General features: G+C 47.3%; 2 protein-coding genes across 3 annotated transcripts; one reads left to right on the top strand and one right to left on the bottom strand.

The window, feature by feature from the left end:
- The first annotated feature begins 181 nt into the window (after positions 1-181).
- Positions 182-6,904, top strand: LOC307085230 (early activation antigen CD69-like). 2 transcript variants are annotated; one of them, XM_079749926.1, is made up of 7 exons: positions 182-435; positions 939-1,031; positions 1,534-1,647; positions 2,174-2,275; positions 5,143-5,294; positions 5,426-5,517; positions 5,706-6,904. In XM_079749926.1, exons 1-7 carry the CDS (start codon positions 351-353, stop codon positions 5,824-5,826), a joined length of 759 nt encoding a protein of 252 aa, XP_079606052.1. In that variant the 5' UTR covers positions 182-350; the 3' UTR covers positions 5,827-6,904. The 2 variants fall into 2 exon arrangements, with proteins under 2 accessions (XP_079606052.1, XP_079606053.1); XM_079749927.1 differs by having other exon boundaries at positions 2,177-2,275.
- A 2,003-nt stretch (positions 6,905-8,907) lies between these two features.
- Positions 8,908-9,601, bottom strand: LOC307085343 (transient receptor potential cation channel subfamily V member 5-like; the record flags this gene model as incomplete). The annotated part of the gene is made up of 2 exons (XM_079750120.1): positions 9,479-9,601; positions 8,908-9,242 (listed from the first exon to the last, which is right to left on the bottom strand). Exons 1-2 carry the CDS (start codon positions 9,516-9,518, stop codon positions 8,908-8,910), a joined length of 375 nt encoding a protein of 124 aa, XP_079606246.1. The 5' UTR covers positions 9,519-9,601.
- Between the last annotated feature and the right edge of the window lie 14,356 nt (positions 9,602-23,957).

Genomic DNA, 23,957 nt, shown 5'->3' on the forward strand with positions numbered 1-23,957 from the left:
ATTGTCAGTAACTAATACATAGAAATGCTCCAATTCCTCATAAATGTATCAAACATTCTCAATATAATCAGCTATGTTGGATGAGGAAGCATGAAAATGCACTGGTCAGTGTTATTATTTATTTGATGATGATATAAAAAGCCTCTTAATGGGGAAGCGATGAGTTGTTATTGGAGAGGAAGTGGCCTAGACCTCTTGGTTTGAAAAACCAAGAAGCTGACCTGCTCGTTGTTTAGTACATCATTTCAACTCACAGATTTGAAAGAATTGGTATGAACATTAACGGTTCAAAGCTTAACTAACGAGTCCATTCAGGCTAAACAGGTAGGCAGAGAGTTCCGACTGTTGTCATGGAGATGAAGGCGATGGAGGTGGAGGCAGGACTTCTGGACAAAGCTGGGCCGAGTGACGAAAATCTGGAAACCAAAACTGAAGGTAAGACAAAGGCTCTAGGTTTCACCCTATGAATGAAGAAATACCGTGGCCAAAATAAGCATAATAAAATCAAAAATCAATCACTTTTCTGTCAAGTTTAAAGAAGATTTATAAAGATACTCTCTTGTGTTTAATTATATTTTTATATAATGTTTGTTTAATGTTTTAATGTTTGTTTAATTATATTTTTATTTGGAGGTGATACGTATAATCCAGTCAGTGCATTAAATAAGATGTGACAGCAGGAGCAGAATAACAGGACACGAAAATAACATATACACACATGTTTATATTTATTTTAATAGCAATATGCAGCGAACAAAACATGAAAAGTAGAATGCGTACAAGGAAGTATTTATTTTGGGGTGGGGCCAAGGGAAATCAATTAATGTATCTATTTTTTATTATTAATAGTTATTATGTGTATGCAGTATGTATAACGCATTTATTTGTTTTACCTATATTTAATTATGATATTATTAATGTTTGTTTTGTGGCACTAGCGAAAGAAGCCTCAAAGGAGTACTGCAAGCTGAATTACCCAACTGATGACATCTACTCCGAGGCTGTGTTCCCCAGCCCAAAGCCGCCAGAAGGTATCGGGGCTGTTCTGAGTTATGTTTGATATTTTGTTGATGATCATGGTGGAAATTTTGTGTATTTATGTCTATGGTCCATTTCTTAAAATAATCTGGGAAAATATAGATTAAGCACACACACACACACACACACACACACATACACACACACACACACACACACACACACACACACACACACACACACACACACACACACACACACACACATATACACACACTTAGTTGAGAAAGAACTCATCAGACCTTGTCACAAAGTGGCTATAAAACCTCTGTTTAATTCTGTTCCCTCTTCCGGTTCCACTTCTTCTGTTGACTCTTCCTCCCCTCTCCTCTCCTCCTCTCCTCTTCTCCTCTCCTCCCCTCCTCTCCTCTCCTCTCCTCTCCTCTCCTCTCCTCTCCTCTCCTCTTCTCCTCCCCTCCCCTCCTCTCCTCTCCTCTCCTCTCCTCCTCTCCTCTCCTCTCCTCTCCTATTGTTGTCTTCTCATGTCTTTGCCAGTGAAACCCACCAAGCAAGCTAGGAGCAGGAGGAATGTGTTGCCGATTTTGTGCATTGTCCTTGGTGTGATATGTCTGGCCGAACTCATCATCATCCTTATTCTGAATGGGAAGAGTGAGTATCCCTTCATATGAATGCATAATCACACAATTCATAATTTATATCAAAGGTGCTGTAAGAGGGGGAGCAAAAAGGATCGGAAGAGAGGAAGATTGAAACCAAACAACGCCAATAAAGTGGCGAACCCGCCCCATAAATTGTTCTGCTTAGTGGATAATGATATTCAGATTGGGAAATAGCGCCGTTTCAGACAACCAGGCCTGGCGGTCTCCAGTTAACTGCTGCCCCGACCCCATCTCACTTCGGGGGAGAGAAGATCAAGCATCACTATTTATTGTCATCACTGATGAAGCTCACCACCCACACTTGATAGGTCCCCGCGATTAAGCCACCCCGCCTCCTTGTTGGCAGCTGACAACAAGCCACGCCCCCAGCAATTATAAATAGTAGCTCTTAATTGTTTCCTACAACACATTAAGAGCAGAGCGGTTCATATCTGAAATAGGTGTTGTTACATTAAATGGACTTGTAATCGAAAGAAAACAACACTTCTGCTGTTTTTGCTCCATCTGTCCTGCAGCAGCTCCTACCCCCGTCTGTCCAGATCCACAGCTGCAGAGGGGCACAGTTGCTTGCCGGTTTCCCTGCTTCAAGAACCCCAACACTCACAACACCGCCAAATGTGAGTACTCTTCTTTTCTATTTTACATAAGAAACATGAGGCGTCCTGAACTGCTATTATATATCCTACTCACCGATGACACTACACCACACACACATACTATTTATTTTTTATTAAAGTTTTTTTATTTTTTCATTCTATTCAGTATTATTTTTTATGATTTATTCGTTTAGCGGCATTTTGTATATCGCTAGTCGTATTGGGGCGAGTGGGACTCTGTCTCCAGGGCCACAACGGGGGGGGGGGGGGGGGGGGGGGGGGGGGGGGGGGGGGTAGTGCCCTCAAAGCCTGGGATGAAAAGTAGTTTTTTGTTTGCAATATTTTATTTAAGTAATTAATGTCATAAGTACCTTTTAAATTGGCTGAATAAAATATTTGAGTGACTGAGCATTGTATATAGAAAACTGTAGAGGCTCACTGTCACCCCTTACAAAATGTGCCAAATGTTCTACCACTGCACAAGGATTCCCAAAAACAGTGACGCAGCTCATCAAGGGTTGAGTGACTGTTAATGCTCGAGCGCTAATTTGCACAACGATAGTCGTGTCTTTCCCCAAGAAAGGGAAATCAGCCTAACCCTAACCCTAAAAAGAAAAGAAAGAAGGGAAAGGGAAAAAGAAACAAGCTAAAGAAGGGCGAACACAACGGTTTGAGAACCGTGGTTTAGAATGGTCTGGTTTGTTGTTTGGATTGAAGACAGTCAGCGAGGAGTCTATAGCTTGGAGCATAATTGCATTGAATAACATTAATCAATCAACATCATAAATTAATCAGCATTATACCTACAATGGCATGTGACATATCTATGAAATAAATAAAATCATATGCTCACATGCTCATAAAGTGGCAACGAAAAGTTATTTCAAGCAATCATGGGGCACTTCAGACGGAAAGGAGCTAAACAACAAGTAGTCTATTTTATGCTATGATCAGGTTAAGAGGCTGTTGTCAATCCTGTATGCTTCATGCTTTTAGAGAGGTCTCTCCTTCAGCAGACAGTGAGAAAGAAGACATGATAGAGGAAGAGGGAGGTGAAGAGCTTGAGGGAAACAAAGGCTGCTCTAAGGGTGGGGAGTGGTCAGCAGAGGAAAGGGAAAGAACTGAGAGCGCTGCAGATCAGCATTTGGACCCAGGACTACTGTGAGATACTGTATATATATGTTTTAAAGATGCGTAAGATACATGGATCAAGAGAGTAAGAGACTGCCTTTGTATAGGGCCAAGGCCTTTTTGCTAAACTCCTGTATATTTAGTGTGTTTAAGACAGATAAAACACACACAATTACATCCAGGAGAATGATGATTAATCCCCCTTTACCTATTCTAAATATCTTATTAAGAGCCTATTAAATTAAGATTGGTATTTTTCACACTTTTGACAATGTTTCAAATATATTTCCCTGAGTGCCACACAATACCACCCAGCGATCGAATGGGTGAAATATTGTCCGATGTTCAGTCTTTAGAAAAGGACTAATCTATCTTTTTTCCACAAGCTATTTGGTTTTGCAAGTGAATATCGTCAAACTAAAATCAATGTGTGCAATGCTCTCCTAGCTAGACTATCATTAATCCTTTAATTTCCGTAAGAGATATTACGTCTTGGACAAGTGAGACTTCTAAATGCAAAAAGCACACAATAGTTGTAGACAATGAACCTATTTTAATGCATGCATACATTAGACTCCTCTCTAGCACACACACACACACACACACACACACACACACTCACACACACACACACACACACACACACACACACACACACACACACACACACACAGATAAGTAAACAAAAATTGTACAATTTCAGAATACATTTAGACAGAGCTATAATCAGATGTCAATAATCAAATACGGTAACGTTTACCCAAGACACAGAGCTGCCTGTGTTCTCATCCAGCAGAAGAATGCATAAGGGGATGTCTTCTCCCTGGTGACCGGTTTACCCCAAGCACAAAGGCTAACATTTAGATTACTCTGAGGAAGGTAGGGTGGCTACCCTTAAGCACAAAGGTTAACATTTAGATGACTCTGAGGAAGGTAGGGTGGCTACCCCAAGCACAAAGGCTAACATTTAGATTACTCTGAGGAAGGTAGGGTGGCTACCCCAAGCACAAAGGCTAACATTAAGATGACTCTGAGGAAAGGTATGGTGGTAAGACAATGCAAGGAATAGGAAGCAAAGCTTTAGATGATTAAAAGGAAAAAACATATGGATTTTTCCATCACAATAGTTATACGAAAAGAATATTAGCGAAACATGCGGTTGAGACATCTAGCCCTACTCTGCATGCATAGAAATGCATCTCAGACACAAGTAGGAACAGTTATTGTACTGAGGGTAGGCCTAACAGTTTGAGAGACCAAACAGCAAGCAGGGCTGACGTCAGTGCAACCCGCTTGACACCACAGAAACCATCTAGTACACCCTAGCAACCACCTAGAACACCATATAAACCATCTAGAATGCCCTAGCAACCACATAGAACACTATAGAAACCAACTGGAACATCTTGTCATCCACCCTAGGACACCTCTAGCAACCATACAGAGCACCCTGGCAACCACCTACAATATCCTGTCAACCGTCCAACACACAAAATAAGCCACATATAACCACCATAAAACTACAGCACTACTCCTCGACACTCAACTGTACATTTAAAATATACCAGGTACTAGAAACCTTTTTTCATCAGGCTGCACACCTCAATTTATTCTGAAATTGTACTTTTTCTACTACTTCTTTCATTGTCATCTCAATACAATTTCTGTGTACTTATCTGTGTGTGTGTGTGTGTGTGTGTGTGTGTGTGTGTGTGTGTGTGTGTGTGTCTTTCTGTCTGTCTATTCTTCCCTCACAGCCCCTGACAGCCACCGATGTCCTGACAGCTGGGTGTTCTTTAAGGACTTCTGCTACTACCGGTCCAATCTGAGAAAAAGCTGGGCGCAAGGCAGAACCTTCTGCCAGAATCTAACAGGGGACCTGGCTGTGATCTCTAGCGAGGGCATCCAGGTAACATCCATACTTTCCTTCTTTCCCATGTCCTCTTCTCCTCTAAGAGCAAACCTGGGAATGTCCTCATCTACTCTTACAGCCTATCTGTAAATAAACAACGGTATGAAAATATAACTTGATGTTTTCAGAATTTTCTGATGCAAGAAATCCGAGTTTCACACTGGATTGGCCTACAATACGACAAGCATTGGAAATGGGTGGACCAGACCCAATACCAGGGGTAAGAAAAGCATAGGATCTCTGGTTATAGCTGGAGATAAAACATTGAATCGATATAAGGCGTGCTTTTATTTAGATTAAGGGATCATCAAGGGAACGAGCTGGATGACACTCACACACACGCACACAGTCATCATCATCCACTTCACCATCCTCTAAACCTCTGTATTTTCTGCTTTATCTCTGTAGTAATTTGTCTACAAACAATGAGAAGTTCTGTGCTGCCCTGAGGGGCAAGCCACATGGAAACTTGGAAAGTGCCAGCTGTCTAGTTTCTGCCCATTTCATTTGCCAGAAGAAGGCGTCATAACACCACCGGTACACCTGGTTTGCTGGGGCCTAGGGCTCCTGATGCTCTTCTAGCTATAGGCCTGTGTCTCATATAATTCTATTATATGAAGTGCTATTAACAAGTATAATGAAAATCATTGTTGCGGCACACTCTATCCTTTTATCTCAAAGCCCAGCACTGTATGACCAACTGAGTAGGCTTCATGCAGTGAATAGTAGCCTACTGTGTTTGGGTGAATATCCTCAATTTATGTTTCTATGCAGATAATCTAAATGAGGAGTTTGATTTCCTACATACTCTTTCACTCAAGGGCATTGCAAATCATAAAGCTTCTTTAAAACTGTGCTTATTTTTTATTAGAATAAACTTAATCCACTTCAAAGGATTAATGTGGTATGATACTCCATTATTCAGATTTTACACCTTAAGCGTCTGCTGAATTTAGTATTATTCAACTATTAATTGTATTCAACTAGTAGTCAACTTTTTTGCATATTTGCTTTTGATATATCCTGTGCCTATTTTGGAAATAGACATCTTTACATTTAAGGATGGTTGTAACGACATATTCGTGTCTAATGGCATATTCATGTGTTCAACTATTGAATCATTTACTTGTACAGTAAAGGTATAGTCAATTATGGTGTATTTGCGTCACCTACTGGCGAGAGTTAGCGCCACTCCTTCTTTAGGATTTTATTTTGATATATTCAGCAACAGGAAGTTGGGTAAACAGTTCATTCCCAAAGACCGTTCGGTAAAGAAACCACATCGAGATAAACTCCTGTAAACTCCTGTTAACGTTCTCGCCTTGGAAGGCTTTTGCTTGTAAGTTGATGAAAACCAGTAGTATTAATGAAAGTTCATAACAGGATAATTAAGTTGTAACATTTCATGTTTATTGGACCACTTATATTTTCGTTTTATAAGTAAGCTACATGAAACAAAGGCCTAGCCACGTTAAGACCATAGACCTAAACAGCGTGGTTGTAATGCAGCGAGAGTAATATCAATGTTTGTATTCTTTCTGTGTTCTTCTAGTTTTACCACACACACACATAATTCACAACTAACTTCACTAAAGAGAAGAAATCCAGCCCAAGGTGTCGTCTGTTTATTGAAGAGAAGTTAAATGGTTTAGCTGCCCGTCTTGTTACGGCTACAAGGACGGAACAATGGTTATATTGTCATTGTACATTTATATATATGTTAACAAAAAACAAACCAAAAAAAAAGGTCAAATATACAAAACAAAACATGCACATTGTAAAACCCAGAGAAACCAAAAAAACACTCAATAGCAAACACACAAAAATAAACGAGTGCAATAGTCACTTCCTCATCCGTTTTGGCTGTGACCAGACGCAATCAAATACAATTTAATTCATCTTATCATACATCGGTCCACACACAACACAGCGCAGCATATCTTTCTTCTATATAAAAAAAAAAACATATATTCATTTATATGGCCTAATACTGCTTAAACTGCACCGATGGCTATGTACAGACATCACTTCTTTGAGTGCTCTAGCGTAGCGATGGACAAGGGGGAAGGACAGCCAGAGGGTTTTCTCAGGCCACAACACCCGAACTTATGATCGGCTTTACGATCTGCTGGTGCAACCGACTGCAGAGGTCCCAAATACGTAGATCGCAATCGACCGGTCGATCGCAAAGGTAGGGCGGGTAGATCGCGTGACGTAAAAAAAAAAAAAATTTTTTTATTCTTTATATATATATATATATATATATATATATATATATATATATATATATATATATATATATATATATATATATATATATATATATATATATATATATATATATATATAACATTTAAACAAAAAAGAATTGCATCCCTATGGCATTTACCACTGGTTGCTGAAAATTGTCTGTTGGACTTTTAAAAAACTTTTCCAAGACTCTCAAGACTGTGCTATCCATTTAGGGAAGATGTTGAGGTTGATTTACTCAATCACAAAAAATTGCAGCACTGTTTCATCTGAACACGTCTGCAGTGGAGGAAGAGATTTTGATAGTACAAACTGATATTGAGCTTAAATCCAGGGCTCATGGACAATTTTGGAACTTACTCACAAAGGAAAGTATCCAAACATGAGGAAATCTGCTACCTCCTTGACTGCATTATTTGGCTCTTATTTATGCTTGTCCTTTTGCCTTATAAAGATTATTAAGTGCAAATACCATTCCACCATGACTGATTGTCATTTGGAAGCCTGCTTGAGACTAGCTACCAGCAGCCACTGTGTCTAGCGTTTTGATATGAACAGTAGGTAGATAATTTTGACCTGCTTATTGTTACAGTAGCTTGCACGCCAAAAAAGTGTGGGCCCCCCTGTTCTAGACGATTCGGATGTCCTGCACCTCCTGCTCCTCATTCTCGTACTCAGGCTCCAGGTCCATGCTCAGAGCGCTGCGGCGGATGGCCTGCCAGCCCGCGTGGGCCTTGTTGAAGCCCCTCCTCTGCTTGTTGCTCCTAGGCTCCAAGCCGCCGCCTTTCTCCCCCTCCTCTCTCTCGACGGCACCGCCTTCGCCTTCCTTGGCGAGGGCGTTGATGTAACGCTGCATCTTCTGCACCATCAGATCGCTCCTGTCCTCCACCCTGCGGATGGGAGACCTGCACAGGAAGGGCTCCAAAAGGTTCTACTGATACGGAGTGTGTTTAATTTTTAAGAGGAAGAATCTGTGCAATTGCTATGCATTTGCTGTAGTTTTGATATAATTCTAGAAATAATGTATGCATCTATGCTTGAAATATGTTCAATGGCAGAAGCAGAGGCAGCCAGGAGGTCTGTGGGGGTTCCATTCCTGTGCAGGCCACCACACACACACACACACACACACACACACACACACGTCTGAGTTGAAAACCAATGTGTCAATGTGTGGGTGTTTTGGTACAATCCCACAAGTGTTCCAATTTACAAAATAAAAATGAATTGATGGAAATGATTTCAATAAACTCACCCTCCCATTATGTGGTGCATTTATAAGGAGGGAGTGTTATACTTGCTTTTTAATATCCACATCAACACTTCCCACAATTTGTACAAATGTGTAACACTTGTTGAATCAAATGTGTGCGCACTTGTTTGAGTGCGTGTTTGCCGCGTGCGCGAGCCCAAAGACGCTCCCCACCTGCGTCCTCCAGAGCTTGTCCCTCTCCTGCGCCACACGCCAGTGGGTGTCGCTCATCATGGCGATGAGCAGGTTGAGCAGCAGGATGTAGGACACCACGGAGAAGGTGCAGTGCAGCACGTGGACGATGGGTGGTGTGTAGAAGGTGTGGTCCACCGGCAGGTCGATGAGGCCCACACTCAGCTCGAACTGGGAGAACAGCGTGATGGGGAAGGAGCGGTACGCGGGGATGGACTCCGGGTCCTGGGTCATGTACACCATCCACAGGGCTGCCATGGCAACCAACAACGGACAGAGGGACAGAAGGGGGATTGGTTAGAGGAAATGTGTTCAGATGGATGCCTATACCGAGGGTATATACACAGATAGGTTTCATTAATACAAATGTACAACTATGGAATGTGTGGACACAATGAACAATCAATAAACACTAATATATATATATATATATATATAAACATTGCATCTCCACTAGGGTTAGTGGTTATTGAATTTCCACACTCACATGTGGAAAACCCGATGAGGACAATGAAACTGAGCCACATGAATTTGGTCAGGTCTCCAAATGTAATCTAGAGAGACCATAAACACATTGCAACACATCAGATTAATAAAACAATACTCATTCATAGTACTAACTAATAAAAATATAGTTAAAAGTGCATCGACAAAATAGTTAAATAAACACTTTAAATAAATATATTACATAAACACTAATAAATATGTTACATAATATATATAATATGTGCCTTTTGGGATTCATATGCGAGGAGTGCGGGATGAGGTGGCCGTGGACCGTGGGTGAGAGGTACTCACCCAAGGTCCACGGCCACCGCACGCGAACAGCTTTCTCTCGCCGACACTCGGCACCAGCTCTTCGTCCCGGTGGGGTGGACCATCAGTCCCGCTGGCCAGCCCGCGCTTTAAATCCAGTCATTTAATCCCGCAACGTGCATATGAATCCCAAAAGGTTCTCTCATCGAAGTGTCGCCGAGCAACGTTTGTCCATCAGGTTAAGTTCATTGACTTGAATCTCACCTGCTGACACCTGCAGAGCCAGCTGTTCCTACTTGTGGCTTAATGAGCCCTCAACACTTCCCCCTCTGTGTTACTTCAGTACTGACCCTAACCCTAAGAACACGCTACCCTACCGTAACACTTATGTACAAGAAAAAAGGTACGACCAGGACAACCAGTGCGTGAGGAATAGGATATGTACACAACATATGCCAGTGTTTACCCCACGTTCACACAGCAGCGGCGCGCCGCCGCTGATGAATTTTCTCCGCCGCTGCAATAAAAATCCTTCTCCTATTTATTTTTTTTTTTTTTACGTAGCTCCTTTTAGAAAATGTACAGCGCGTAACGTCAATTGCGCAGCACGCGGCACATTGTCACGTAACCAACATCAAAGAAGAAAAATACACAGCGAGTGTGGCAGTTGTTGGCAGTAGGCTACCCTACACGGTTGCAAAGTTACATTGATTCTAGCAGTAGCGAGTGAAGCGGAAGATCGAAGAAAGAAGGAAAGAGTGAGCCAGAGAGACAGAGAGAGAGAGACAGAGAGAGAGAGAGAGAAAGTAAGTTGCTAAAATGTGTCGCTACATGACCACCAGTGTTAAAAACCCTCTGAGCCCAATCATTTTATTGTATCTATAAACCGCAACCTCCGTGACGTTTTTCCTCTAGTATTGTGTGTGTAGGCCTGTGTGTGTGTGTGCGTGTTGTCGCTCTTTTTGGGATAGCAACCATGTTTAGTGTTTAAGCATTAGGCAAAAATCTGTAAATAAATTGTGCAAATTATATTTGCGTTGTGGCATTTTTTGTTTAAATATTACTATACAAAAATATAAAAATCTGTAAATGAAGACACAAAAGGCAAAGTTACAACACCAATAATCCCATCTACAGTAATACACAGGACTGTTTGAATAGGATTTAAGTGCATATTCTCCTCTCGAAGTGCACCAGATTCATGCATTCCAATGTAAAGGGTACAAAAAAATTTCGGCCGGGGGGGCATGCCCCCTGACCCCCCTAGAGGGTTTGGGGACCACACCACCGCTATTGGCTCTCATCTCTACCATAGGCATTTTGTAAGTCAAAGGGCTTATACATTTCAAGACTGTCAGCTTTTATAAGATGTGTTTCTTCACTTTCGAATACTTCGTAGGCATGAAAATGTTCACTGAAATGATCAACAACAAGTTTTGCCATTAGGACGTAGACAGTACTTTCAACTAAAATTATATTTTGTATTCTGCAAGACACTGGCATTCCATGTTCAATCTCTCTGCAAACGACTAGTCCTGTCCTGTACTTTGTCCAACTGATTCTAATCCAGTAAGTGCTCCCCCCTCCTTAGGAGGGGGGAGCCCGGTTCTTCCTGGATATGGTCCAGAGGCGCCATGATAAGTATCCTGTGATTTCCCAACCCAGTCTCTTCAATATGCGTACAGATCGCACGGCCAGTCTCTCCAATGTGCGTACAGATCGCACGGTTTTACAATTTCAAAATGCGTGCAGTACATACGCCATATGCCAATTTCGCGTGCATATGATACTCAAACACAGCATTAACTTCTGTGGAGGGCAGACGCGTCCACATACCACGCATCACTTTATACCCACACCGACGTCACCAGCGAGGCATGCTGCGTTCCATTGTACTCAGGACTCGGGAATTTCCGTCTTCCGATAAGGAAAAGTGCAATAAAATGGTTGTTAAAGTCGGAAATTCGGACTTCACTGAGGTGACGCAGAGTACGTCACAGCCCAACCCAGTCGCCAAAAGCATACGTTGACAGTGTACGTTTTCGTGAACACTGGATTACGTCGCATTTCAACGTAAAATAGCGTGTTATACATACAGTATGCCCCCCCTCCCCTTCAATAAATACTATGGCAGAATAAAGAATAAATTCATGCATTATCATTGAACTTCAACATGTGTTTTTACAGTTTGGAGTGGTGGAGGGATGACGTATGTTGGCCAACCCGGAAGTGAGCGTCGCCCTGGGTTCCCTTGACAACAAGCCAACGGGTTTTTCCATTGGTTTTTGGATTATTGCAGAAAATTTAGCATTTTTGAAGCACCTCCTCAAAAACTGAAAATAAAAATAAATAAAAATAACCGTGCTCCAAAGAACGAAATGTAAACCAATGCATTCTGAATGGGAGTGTTTCTCTGATTTTTCCATGCTACACAGAACGAAATGTAAACCCATGCAAATAAAGGCTCCATGGTCATAATAATTTAAATATAATTAAATTAAAGTGTGTAACGAGGAAATGAGACGATCTAGTTGTGGGCCAGCAGAGGCTGAATTCTAACCGAATTCGGCCCATAACCTTATTTTTTTACATCGTTTTTATATTATGAATAGTTTAATATTTTCTGGTATACCTGAACCACACTTACAAATTGGTGGAAGTGGATTTTTAACGGTCAATTAGGCTACAGATCTTGTTATAACGATAATTGAATAAAAGCTACATGGTCTAAATATTAGAGGCTAACTAAATAATTGTATATTTATATATATGTAACGGGTATAAGAAATACTTTAATTATTTTATTGAAATTCCTACTAAAATGTGTATATAGCCTGTATATTGAATTGTCCTGCTATGAGAGTAATTGCGCCATCTTATGTTACCTTTAAATCTATATATATGATCGCAAACCGGATGCTCTTCCAGTTTTCCAGCTCTCTGCTTGGGGTAAGCCACGATTTGATGTTGCTCTGCAAAAGTATTATAAATTACACTTAAGCTAACGTGAGACTTATGTCATGTAACAGCAAACATCGAGATGTTATCTTGGTGCATTTCCGTATTGTATTGGTTGTTGCTCACGTTAGTAGTATTATTATTTTGCACTGAAGTTATTGTTATTCCCCCCTGTAGATGTCGATTCCGGTGAAAGTGCTATATCATATTGTAGCACCGGCCAGGGAGAGACGGAAGAATGAGACGGGAGACAGGTTTCAACCGCTTAGTACCACTCTCGCGCCCCTTACACCGCACGACTGCGACAGTTGGTTCTTTATTTTAACAACGAACATAACAGAAACACGGGACACCTGACCAACACACACAACACTCTCACTCATGGTCCCGATCACACAACAATGGAACAACACACAATTAATAAAGACCCCAAACCCGTTGACCCCACTTAACCCCAACAACAGAACAAATCAACAAAACCCCTTTTGTCAACTGACAACCCCAACCCCAACTCCAACTCCCAGAATCCCCCGCGGCTCCGGAACATGGCGCCCACCCGTGGTCGCCACACAGCCCCCACCTCAGGGGTCAGACGTCCCGACGACCCCATGATCCGTCACATAGTCCCTTAAGTGTTCAAGGGGCCGGCGCCGCCGGTTCGGCCGCTGAAGCCCCCCAGAGGCGGCAGCCGCAGGGCCAACGGCCCCACCCGGGGAGCCGGCAGGGACAGAGGAGCCGCCAGGGGAACCGCGAGGCGTTCCTCCTTCCTCACCAGCAACAACCGGGGCGAGGGGGCGGTACGGCGAGAGTCTGTCCTGGTGCAACACCACCACCCGCCCCCGAGCGCCCGGCATCCGCAGCCGGTACACCACCTCGGACACTCTGTCGAGGATTTCTCCCGGCCCCTGCCAGTGGCTCCGCAGTTTGGGGCAGACCCCCCTCTTTCTGACGGGGCAGTACACCCACACCCTGTCCCTGGGTGTGAACGCTCGTCCCCGGCAGCGAGTGTCATAGCCCCTCTTCTGCCTCACCCCTGAGGCAGCCTGAGCCTGGCGGGTGTAGTCGTGGACCACCAGCAGGCGATCCCTCAGCCTGCGGAAATAATCCATAGCCGCACCCCCGGCGAGCTCAGGCTCGGGCGGGGACCCGAACACCAAGTCCACCGGTGTCCGGAGCTCCCGCCCGAACATGAGGGCAGCCGGCGTGCAGTGACTGGATTCCTGCACCGCCGTCCGATAGGACCACAGGACCAGGGGCAGGTGACGGTCCCAGTCCCGCTGGTGCTGGCTGGTAAGGATGGCGAGCTGGGTGGCCAGGGTGCGGTTAGACCGCTCCACCAACCCGTCACTCTGGGGATGGAGCGGCGTCGTCCTCGTCTTGTGCACCCCAAGCCGCCGGCAGACCTCTCCAAAGACCTGGGACTCGAAGTTCCGCCCCTGGTCGCTGTGGAGCTCAGCAGGGACCCCGAAACGGGCAAACATCTCCTCCACCAGCCTCTCCGCGGTGGTGGCAGCGCTCTGATCCGGCACCGCATACGCCTCTGGCCATTTGGTGAAGTAGTCCATGGCCACGAGGACGTAGCGGTTGCCAGAGTCGGTGACTGGAAACGGCCCCAGGACGTCGACCCCCACCCGTTCCATCGGTGCTCCCACCAGGTACTGCTGGAGCGGGGCGTGGGAACGCTGGGCAGGTCCTTTCTGCGCCGTGCAGGTGTCGCAGCAGTGGACATGCAGCTCCACGTCCCGTCGACAGCCCGGCCAGTAGAACCGCCCCCGCAGGCGATGCAAGGTCTTGGCGTTTCCGTAGTGCCCCGCCCCCACCAAGCCGTGGACCAGCTACAGCACCTGGGGACGAAGCACACGGGGCACCAACAGCTGCAGGATGTCGCCCTTCCCCCTAGGGTCCCGCCAGCGGCGGTGGACCACCCCGTTGTGGAGCTGGAAGCATCCCCACTGGGAGTGGTAGGCCTTCAACTCAGGCCCTCGTGCCGACACCTCCGGCCAGCTGGGGCGCTGCCCCGCCTCCAGCCAGTCCCTCACCAACGCCAGGGTCTCGTCGGCCCGCTGCTGCTGCTCCAGCTGACTCGCCGTCAGCAGGAGCCACCCCTCCGCCTCCCCGATAGTCTGGTCAGCCTCGGTGGTCTGGAGAGCCGCCACCATCGGAGACTCGTGGGCCCGCTCCTCGTGGCGCAGGCATTAGCGACACTCCAGGACTGCACAGGGCCGTCGGGAGAGTGCGTCAGCATTGCTGTGGAGCCGCCTCGCCCGATGCTGGATCTCGAAGTCATACTCCTGCAAAACTTCCAGCCATCGAGCCACCTGGCCCTCAGGGTTCTTAAAACTGAGGAGCCAGGTGAGGGACGCGTGGTCGTTGCGGATCAGGAAGCGCCTGCCATGCAGGTACGGCCTGAAATGCCGCACGGCCAGAACCACAGCCAACAGCTCCCGTCGGGTCACGCAGTAATTGCGCTCCGCCCGACTGAGAGTGCGGCTGAAGTAGGCGACGGGACGTTCCCCCTCCCCCACTCCCTGGGAGAGGACCGCACCGACCCCCACGTTACTGGCATCGGTGTCGAGGACGAAAGGCCGACCAGCGTCGGGGTAAGCCAGGACCGGGGCCTCGGTGAGCACCGCCTGGAGTCGGGCGAAGGCCGTGGCGCAGGCGTTGTCCCAGACGTACGGCCGGCCCGCCTTGGTTAAACGGTGGAGGGGGCTGGCGACCGTAGCAAAGTGCCGGACGAACCGGCGGTAGTACCCCGCCAGGCCCAGAAAACTCTGCAGTTCGCCGGCGTTGATGGGGGTCAGCCAGTCCCGAACCGCAGCCGCCTTGGCCGGGTTAGTGGCTACGCCATGCTTGTTCACCACGTGCCCCAAGAACAGCGTTTCCCTGGACAGCAGGGAACATTTTGCAGGGTTCAGCCGCAACCCGGCCCGGCGGATGGCCCCAAGAACCTCCCGTAGGTTCGCCAGCGCGCCGCCGAAATCGCGTGCGTGCACCAACAGGTCGTCCAGGTACACGTCACAACGACTCCGGGGGACGCTCGCCAGGACCCTCTCCATCATCCGCTCGAACGTCGCCGGCGCGTTGCATAGTCCGAACGGCATGACGCGAAACTGCCACAGCCCCTGTCCGATGGTGAACGCAGTCTTAGGTCTGGCCTCGGGCGCCACCTGCCAGTAGCCGCTACGCAGGTCCAGGGAGCTGAACCAGCTAGACCCCCCGATGTAGTCCAGGGCGTCGTCGATCCGTGGAAGCGGGTACGAGTCCTTCCGAGTGACCTCGTTAAGGCGCCGGTAGTCCACACAGAATCTCCAGCTACCGTCCTTTTTTTTTACCATGACGGCCGGGGCCGCCCATGGGCTGGACGAGGGCTCGATCACTCCCCCGGCAGCCATCTCGCGGACCTTGTCCTCCGATGCCTGGCGCTTGGCTAAGGCTAATCTGTGGGGCCGCAGGCGGATGGGCCGGGCAGAGCCGGTGTCGATGGTATGCTGCACCAGCCCTGTCCGCCTGCAGTCCTCATCCCGAGCCGTGAAAATGTCCCCGTACTCCTCGAGTAACAGCCTCAGCTGCCGACTCTGCTGTACGTCGAGGCCAGCTCCACTGCGCAGCCACAGCGCATTGACGGCCTCGACGGTCTCAGGGGAAGGAAAAGCGGCAGACACAGAGCCGCGGGGAATGCAGGGACTGGGCAGAGGCTGAGGCTCCTGGGGCATAACCTGGCAACTACTCCGCTGGCCGCCAGAGCCCCCGTGCCCCCCCCGCCCGGACTGGAGCGCCACAGTCTCCGCGCCGACGGCGATGGTCACTCCAGCCATGTCCAACCTGGCACCCCAACGGTTCAGTAGGTCCAGGCCGATTATGCACGAGTCCCACGAGTCCTAGTCTTCGGCGAACCAAAACTCGTGCATGACCTCCCGATCACCCACTCGGACGGCCAGCCGCTTCCTTCCCCTCATTCCGGTCTCCTGTCCCGTAACAGTCGTCAGGCGGACGCTGGTCGCCGTCCACCCCCCCGAGAGTGCGCCGGCGGTGCCCGGAAAAACGCCCGGACGCACCAGGGAGATGGTCGACCCAGTGTCCACCAGGGCCGTGCAGGGTTGGCCGTTGATCCTGCAGCTGAGGTACAGGCCCCTGGCGCGGCCCGGGCCGCCAACTAGAGCGCACCGACCGTGGAGAGGGGCAGGAACCCGAGGGGAACAGCGTTCCCCTCACTGGGCCGCTCCGCCGCAGTTTTCCGCCGGACGAGATGGTCTAGCCCATTGGTCGCCAACCCGTCGATCACGATCGACTGGTCGATCTTTGAGGCTTTCCATGTAGATCCCGAAAATAATAGAAAAATAAATACACAATATCCTATATTATGCATGATACATTTTCATAATAAGTATAGCAAGCACATCTCTCCCTCTCTGGAGGCCTACTATTTTTTTCAGTGTAGCAGCGCTGCATTTAACAGTGTCTGATTTAAGTGACCAATGAGATTAAAGAAGAGTAGGGCGTGGGGCGCGAACGTCAATATTGGCCTGTTGCTACGGTACGCCTCTCTGGTGATAGCTAGCATGGCAGAGGCTCCATGAAAGAAGAAGAAAACGTACAACTTCCATTCAGAATGGGAAGAGGAGTTTATTTATACTTTGGTGAAAGACAAGTGTGTGTGCATGTTATGCCACCAAACACAAGCACTGTTCCAGGTTTCCTCTAAAAGAGGAAACCTGGAACGGCACCACAAAACCAACCACTCGAAATTCAAAGACAGCTACCCCCCAAAGAGCGCAATCCGTGCAAGAAAAATTGAGGGGCTGAAATCTGGGTTGAAGGCCCAGCAATCGCTTTTCACAAAACCCGTTACGCAAAATAAGGCTGCTACTGAAGCATCCCTTTGCATTAGCCACCTGCTAGCTAAACACAAGAAACCTTTCACAGATGGAGATTTAATCAAAGAAGCAACGGCCATCACCGCAGAGACAGTTTTCAACGACTTCAAAAACAAAGACGACATTAGAACTGCACTTCGTGGTGTACCGCTTGGCCCTGCGACAGTGACAAGGAGGGCTGAATCACTGTCAGAGGACGTGGATCGACAAGTATTAAAAGACTTGTCCCGCTGTGAATAGCTTTCTCTACAGTTCGATGAATCCCTGGATGTAATGAACACATCCCAGCTTGTTGTATTCGTCAGAATGGCTTTCGAGGATTCTACAACCAATGAGGACTTCCTTACTCTTTTGCACTTAAAGGAGAGAACGAGAGGTGAGGATATTTACCAGGAGTTCAAAAAGTATATAGACGAAAACGGCATCCCCATTAATAAACTAGTTGCCATTACTACTGATGGGGCCCCGGCAATGCGAGATGTGCGGGCAGGTTTCTTAGCGCTATGCCGTAATGACCCCAAATTTCCCGCATTCATGGATTATCACTGTGTTATCCATCAACAGGCCTTGGTTGGGAAAGTCTTGGACTTTTTCCCCATGTCATGACACTGGTGGTCAAACTGATAAACTCGATTAGAGCAAAAGTGCTTCAGCACCGCTTATTCAAGGCGTTATTGGATGAGCTCGATGCCGCATACGGAGACCTGCTTCTCCACACTGAAGTCCGGTGGTTGAGTCACCGGACTGCAAAATGTTGCAGTGATTTGTTGACTTGCTGCCTGAGACTTTTTTGTCAAAAAGGAACGAGGAGCACGAGGAACTGTCCGATGATGCGTGGCTACTGGATATCGGGTTTTTGACAGACCTAACGGCAAAACTTAACACACTCAACAACGAGCTGCAGGGAAAGGACAGACACCTGCCCCACATGATTAGCGCAGTGAATGGGTTCAAGGCCAAGCTGGGTGTTTGGACCACACACCTAAAGAACAAGAGGCTGACCCACTTCCCCAACCTGGAGAAAATGTCACACGCCATCAAAAACAAGGATGTTTTTAACCCTGAGCAGTACTGTGCCCAGCTGGACAAAGTGAGAAGTGACTTTTGGGGACTGGTCAGCAAAGAGAAGTATCCTCTCCTCACTGCATGTGCACTATGAGTGAGGGCCTACTTTGGATCTACTTATCTTTGTGGAATGGCGTTTTCACAAATGAAAATAATCAAATCAAAGTACAGGAGCTGCCTTACAGACCAACACCTCACTGACTGTCTCAGGCTGGCTGTCTGTAGCTATGAGCCAAACTTCAAGGCACTCACTGACAGTATGTACAGTACTGTCAGTCACAGCCATCACACTAATTTGAGCAACATGACTGCAAGAGTTTTGCCTTTAGATGGCGTTGTGAGGTGATGCTGCTTTAGATGGGACATGGCGCTAACTTAATTGCACTGACTGAGAATTTTATTAGCACACATTACAGTTCCACTTTCTAAAATGTGAATCATACATTTGTTAACTTCCATGTGGGTATTAGTATCTGTCCACTGCAAGTGTGTAGATTTTTTCCTCTTTGTTGTGTTGTGTTTGCTGTGTTGTGTGTGTGTGTTGTGCAAATACAGTTGTACAATATTATAAATGGGAAATAGGGCACATGGCTTTATTTTTTGTTTTCAGTTAGTTTTGCTGAGCAAAGAGTTACATGTAATTCATACAATTAGACTCAATAAAAGGCCTTAAATTGGAAATACATTCTGCGCTGTCTGTTTTTTCTCAAGTCTTCAATAGGTAGATCTTGCCTTTCACACAGGTTGAGGTCAGAGATCTTGGGCTTAAAAAGGTTGATGACCACTGGTCTAGCCCGTGGTGCCGGTGCCGGGCAGTCACGGGCCAGATGGCCTGGTTCACCGCACCGGAAACAGCGCCGGTCAGCTCCGGACCCTCGTCTGTCGTCGGGTGGTGGACGCTGCGGTGGACGCTGTCGGGGACGCTGGGGCGTCCATGCCTGAAAACACTCCTCCCCGACGTCGTCCTCGTCCCGCTCGTAGTCCGCCTGCCGGACGTGAGGTCGGGAGGCACTGGACGGTTGCAGGTCGGACAGCTCCCGCTCCGCCCGTTCCGCCACCTCAAGAGCCACCTCAAGGTTCGGGGGCCCGGTGAGGCGGACATGCCGTCGGGAGTTGCTCCGTGGGCCACAGCCGGGAGCAACTCCCGGCTGTGGCCCACGACCCCCCGCTGTCTGAAACGCCTCTCCAAGGCTAGGGTCAGGGCCCGGAGGTCCTGCTGGTCTGCTGGGGCCAGGTCCAGCAGAACCTGCAACGCCGTTCCCTCCAAGGCTAGGGCAAGCTGGGCGGCGGACTCGTACATAGCCCAGCCGTAGTACTGTGCGGCGATCCTCAGCTGTGCCAGGTAAGGCTCCAGCGGTGTCTCCCCGGAAAATTTGGGCAGCCTGGCCACCAGGTGGCGGCCGATCGCCGCCGATCCTGAGCATCACCAACGGCCGCTGTGTGGCACTGCGCCGCCGTCGAGCCGGGCCATTCTGACTCTTCCTCCTTCGGACGCTCCAGTTTGAATAATGTGTTCTTCTCCATAATCCCACTTCTGACACCATTGTAGCGCCGGTCAGGGAGAGACGGAAGAATGAGACGGGAGACTGGTTTCAACCGCTTATTACCACTCTCGCGCCCCTTACACCGCACGACTGCGACAGTTGGTTCTTTATTTTAACAACAAACATAACAGAAACACGGGACACCTGACCAACACACACAACACTCTCACTAATGGTCCCGATCACACAACAATGGAACAACACACAATTAATAAAGACCCCAAACCTGTTAAGCCCACTTAACCCCAACAACAGAACAAATCAACAAAACCCCTTTTGTCAACTGACAACCCCAACCCCAACTCCAACTCCCAGAATCCCCCGCGGCTCCAGAACATGGCGCCCACACCCGTGGTCGCCACAATATATTGTGTGTGCACATCTACGTCATTGCAGGTAATAATTGTTGAACTATGTGTGTTAAATGTGCCATGAAGTTGCGTTTCGTTCATTTTGTCCGCCATGTTCAACACGGCGCCATGTGGCCTGTTAAATTTGATAGTCACCACTAGGGGGTGCAGTTACGTAGTTTAATTATTTATTTAACATTGCGTCTTGCATTTTGTATTTTTCTATTGTATTTTTTTCTATTTTTACTTTTCTATTTCATAAATATATAATAAAAGGATGATGTCTGTTAAAGAAATAAGTTCAGAATATATTGTATTGTTAGGTTAAAACCACTATACGATCACATGTTAAAAAGTATTCTGTTAAAGATCTTTATATTGTATAAAGTCACATCTTGAAATGCATTTCCTGTAGTCGTAAAATGTCAAGATGTGATGTGCTTGGGCAGTTTTCCAGCTCTCTGCTTGGGATGTCGATTCCGGTGAAAGTGCTATATCATATATTGTGTGTGCGCATCTACCTCATTGCAGCTCTCTGCTTGGGCTACCACATAAAGAGCCATCATCCAATCCAGCCTGCGTGTGGGTTCTTGGCGGGACGGGCACACAGCAGTTACATTGGTGCCGTGACCCGAGACTTCTATCAAGCTCTTCGAACCGCTGACTGTCCTGCCTACCACATTGCTCCATGAAGCAGGTTCACAGTTTGCAAGGGTAAAGAGTATTACAGGGAAGTAATAACTGTACACTGGACAGTGTGTCACAGTGGCACAAATCATTTTATGTGCTATAGCAGTAACGTGTCATACAGATTGCTGATTTATTTGCCATTTTCCTATTGATGATTTCATATATTGGGGTGGACTGTACTGTTTTGTGTCAGATATTTTTGAAACATGTCTTTTCAGAGTAATCAGTTTTTCCCACGGTTTGGCACACCCACTTATGTTGGCAGGGGCAGGGGTATGCTTACTCCTATCCCCTTTTCTGTTGATAGTTCTACCCCGGGTCTTGGTTTGTCCCCATTAGAGGTAGTTTCTGATGCTAGCGTCCATGATGCAGCTGACCAGCATGCTAGCTCCCATGTGCCTCAAGTCACGTCTACACCAAATCCTATTGGTGGCAATCATCATCAATTAGCTGACAGCATCATGTCGCGTATGCAGCCACACATCGCAGTAGCTCCTGATTTACCTTTCACACAGAATGTGACGAGCACACTGAGTCAGCCTAGCCGTGTGTCTGATGTGTCTCAGGTTCAGGTTGTCACACAGAGGAAGGTTAAGGAACCATCATCGTTTGTAGGAGATGGGTCAGATTCGATCAAGGTACACGAATGGGAAGATCTGATGAGAGCATTCATGAAAAAGAGTAATGTGAGAGTCGGAGAGCAGGCTGAGGAAATCCTTGTGCATTTGAGGGGAAAAGCTAAAGATGTAGTGAAGTTTGGCATTAGGTACAGTAACATTGATGTGCATGCTCAGCCTGACATGATTTATGGTCTCAGGAAACACTTTAGCTGTACTAGGTACTCTGCTGTCCCTTTAGCTGACTATTACTCGACTTTACCTAACGGCCAGGAAGGCCCCTATGACTACTGGCTGAGACTAAACAGAGCAGCTGACCTCGCCATTGACTGTCTGAGAGAGCAGGGCAAGACGCTGGACAACCCTGACATGGAGGTGACTCACATGTTTATAAGAAACTGTCCCTGCAAAGACCTAGCCCTCACTTTCAGGTCCAAGACCATCGAGAAGTGGTCGGCATGTGAACTGCTGGAGGTGCTGAACGAGTACCATGCCGAAATGAGCTGCAAAGAAACTCCCCCAGTACATGCTGTGAAGAAGATGGACGTTGCAGTACACACAGCTGAGGTGAGCCATAACCCGGCCCCTGGCCACAGTGGTCATGTGCCACCTCAGTCCCAGAGCCCTCAGTATGTTCCCCTGGCGGAAGTGATGGCTATGTTAGAGAAGGTTCTGCTGCGTGGGACCTCTGACCAGTCACAAGTGAGGAGGCGAGCTCCACACAGGCGTCCTGAGGACAGAGTTGACGGGTTCACTGACGTGCCATGCATTATTTGCAAGGATGATGGTCACAGTGCTTTCTCTCATTGCCGGGAGAAGAGGCTCTGCTTCAAGTGTTAAGCTCCAGGCCATTCGCGCCGTTACTGCCCAGCAAGGAGGGCCACTCTACAGCCTCAGGAAAACTGACCAGTCTGTACACCGGGGAGGACTGTGCAGATCGGCTAATTGAACCTCCCACCAGTTATGAGGAACCCGACATGCTGAATATTGAATCCCTCTATGAGTCGCATAGCAGTTATATTGGCAGTACAGTAATATCATCCACGAGACTGATCTTTCAGGGATCCCAGAGGATAGTAGAGACTGACAGCTTGTTCTACACACCTGTACTTGTGAAGAATGGCCCCACTTTCAAAGCGCTGTTGGACAGCCCTGACATGACAAGAGACACGGCTGATGATTATATCATTGTAGGCTGCGGAGGACACCGCATTTCCCCCAAAGACATGTATGACCTTGATGTCATCGTTTATGGATGCAGGATGATCGTTCCAGTAATGGTTGTTCCTGGCCAGACAGAACAAATGATCCTCGGCAGCAATGCTATCAAGCATATTCTAACGCAACTGAAGAGCACTGACGGCTACTGGAGGCTAGTTTCCTCACCCGACAATGGTCAGACTGATGACCACTGCCAATTCCTGTCGCTGCTTTCCAACACAGAGAGATGGAGAGGTGAGCACATTCCAGATAAGGTGGGAACAGTGAAAGTCAAGAGTTGCGTGACACTGAAACCACGGAGCGAGCACCTTGTCTGGGGCAAGTTACCTGAGTCGACTGTGATGTCAGTAGGCAGTACTGTGGTCGTTGAACCGACCCAGTCTAAAGCCAGACCCAAACAAATCCTTGTTGGAAGAGTTATTACTCCACTTTGGGGAGATAGATGGGTGCCCGTTAAAGTTATTAATCCTACAGACAGAACTGTGGTGCTGAGAAGGAACGCCAAGATTGCAGATGTGTGCCCCTGTATAGCGGTGGAGGACCTGCCTAAAGCAGAGGAGGTCAAGTGCAACATGCAGTGTGTGCAGAGCGAAGATGTGCATTCGAGGTCAGAAGAGGACATGATGCGTGCACTGGAGGCTCTGGGACTGCAAGACATTGATCTGAAGTCATGCGAAGTGTCACCGGTGTGGAAAGACAAGCTTGTTCACATCATTGAACAGTATGAGTCAATCCTCTCCAGACACAAGATGGACTGAGGAGAGACTAAAGAGTTTGTGCATCGCATCCACCTTGTCGACGACAAACCATTCCGTCTACCTTACAGACGCATACCACCAAGCCAGTATGAGAAACTGAGGACGACTCTGAATGAGATGGAGGAAAAAG

Source organism: Pollachius pollachius (assembly GCF_949987615.1).
Source record: "Pollachius pollachius genome assembly, chromosome: 1".
In the NCBI taxonomy this organism is placed as follows: Eukaryota; Metazoa; Chordata; class Actinopteri; order Gadiformes; family Gadidae; genus Pollachius; species Pollachius pollachius.

Coding starts and splice junctions, on each gene's coding strand:
- LOC307085230 (XM_079749926.1), top strand. CDS start 351: ATGGAGATGAAGGCGATGGAGGTGGAGGCAGGACTTCTGGACAAAGCT. Junction 1,648..2,173: donor CCTTATTCTGAATGGGAAGA/GTGAGTATCCCT, acceptor TCTGTCCTGCAG/CAGCTCCTACCCCCGTCTGT. Junction 5,518..5,705: donor GACCAGACCCAATACCAGGG/GTAAGAAAAGCA, acceptor TTATCTCTGTAG/TAATTTGTCTACAAACAATG.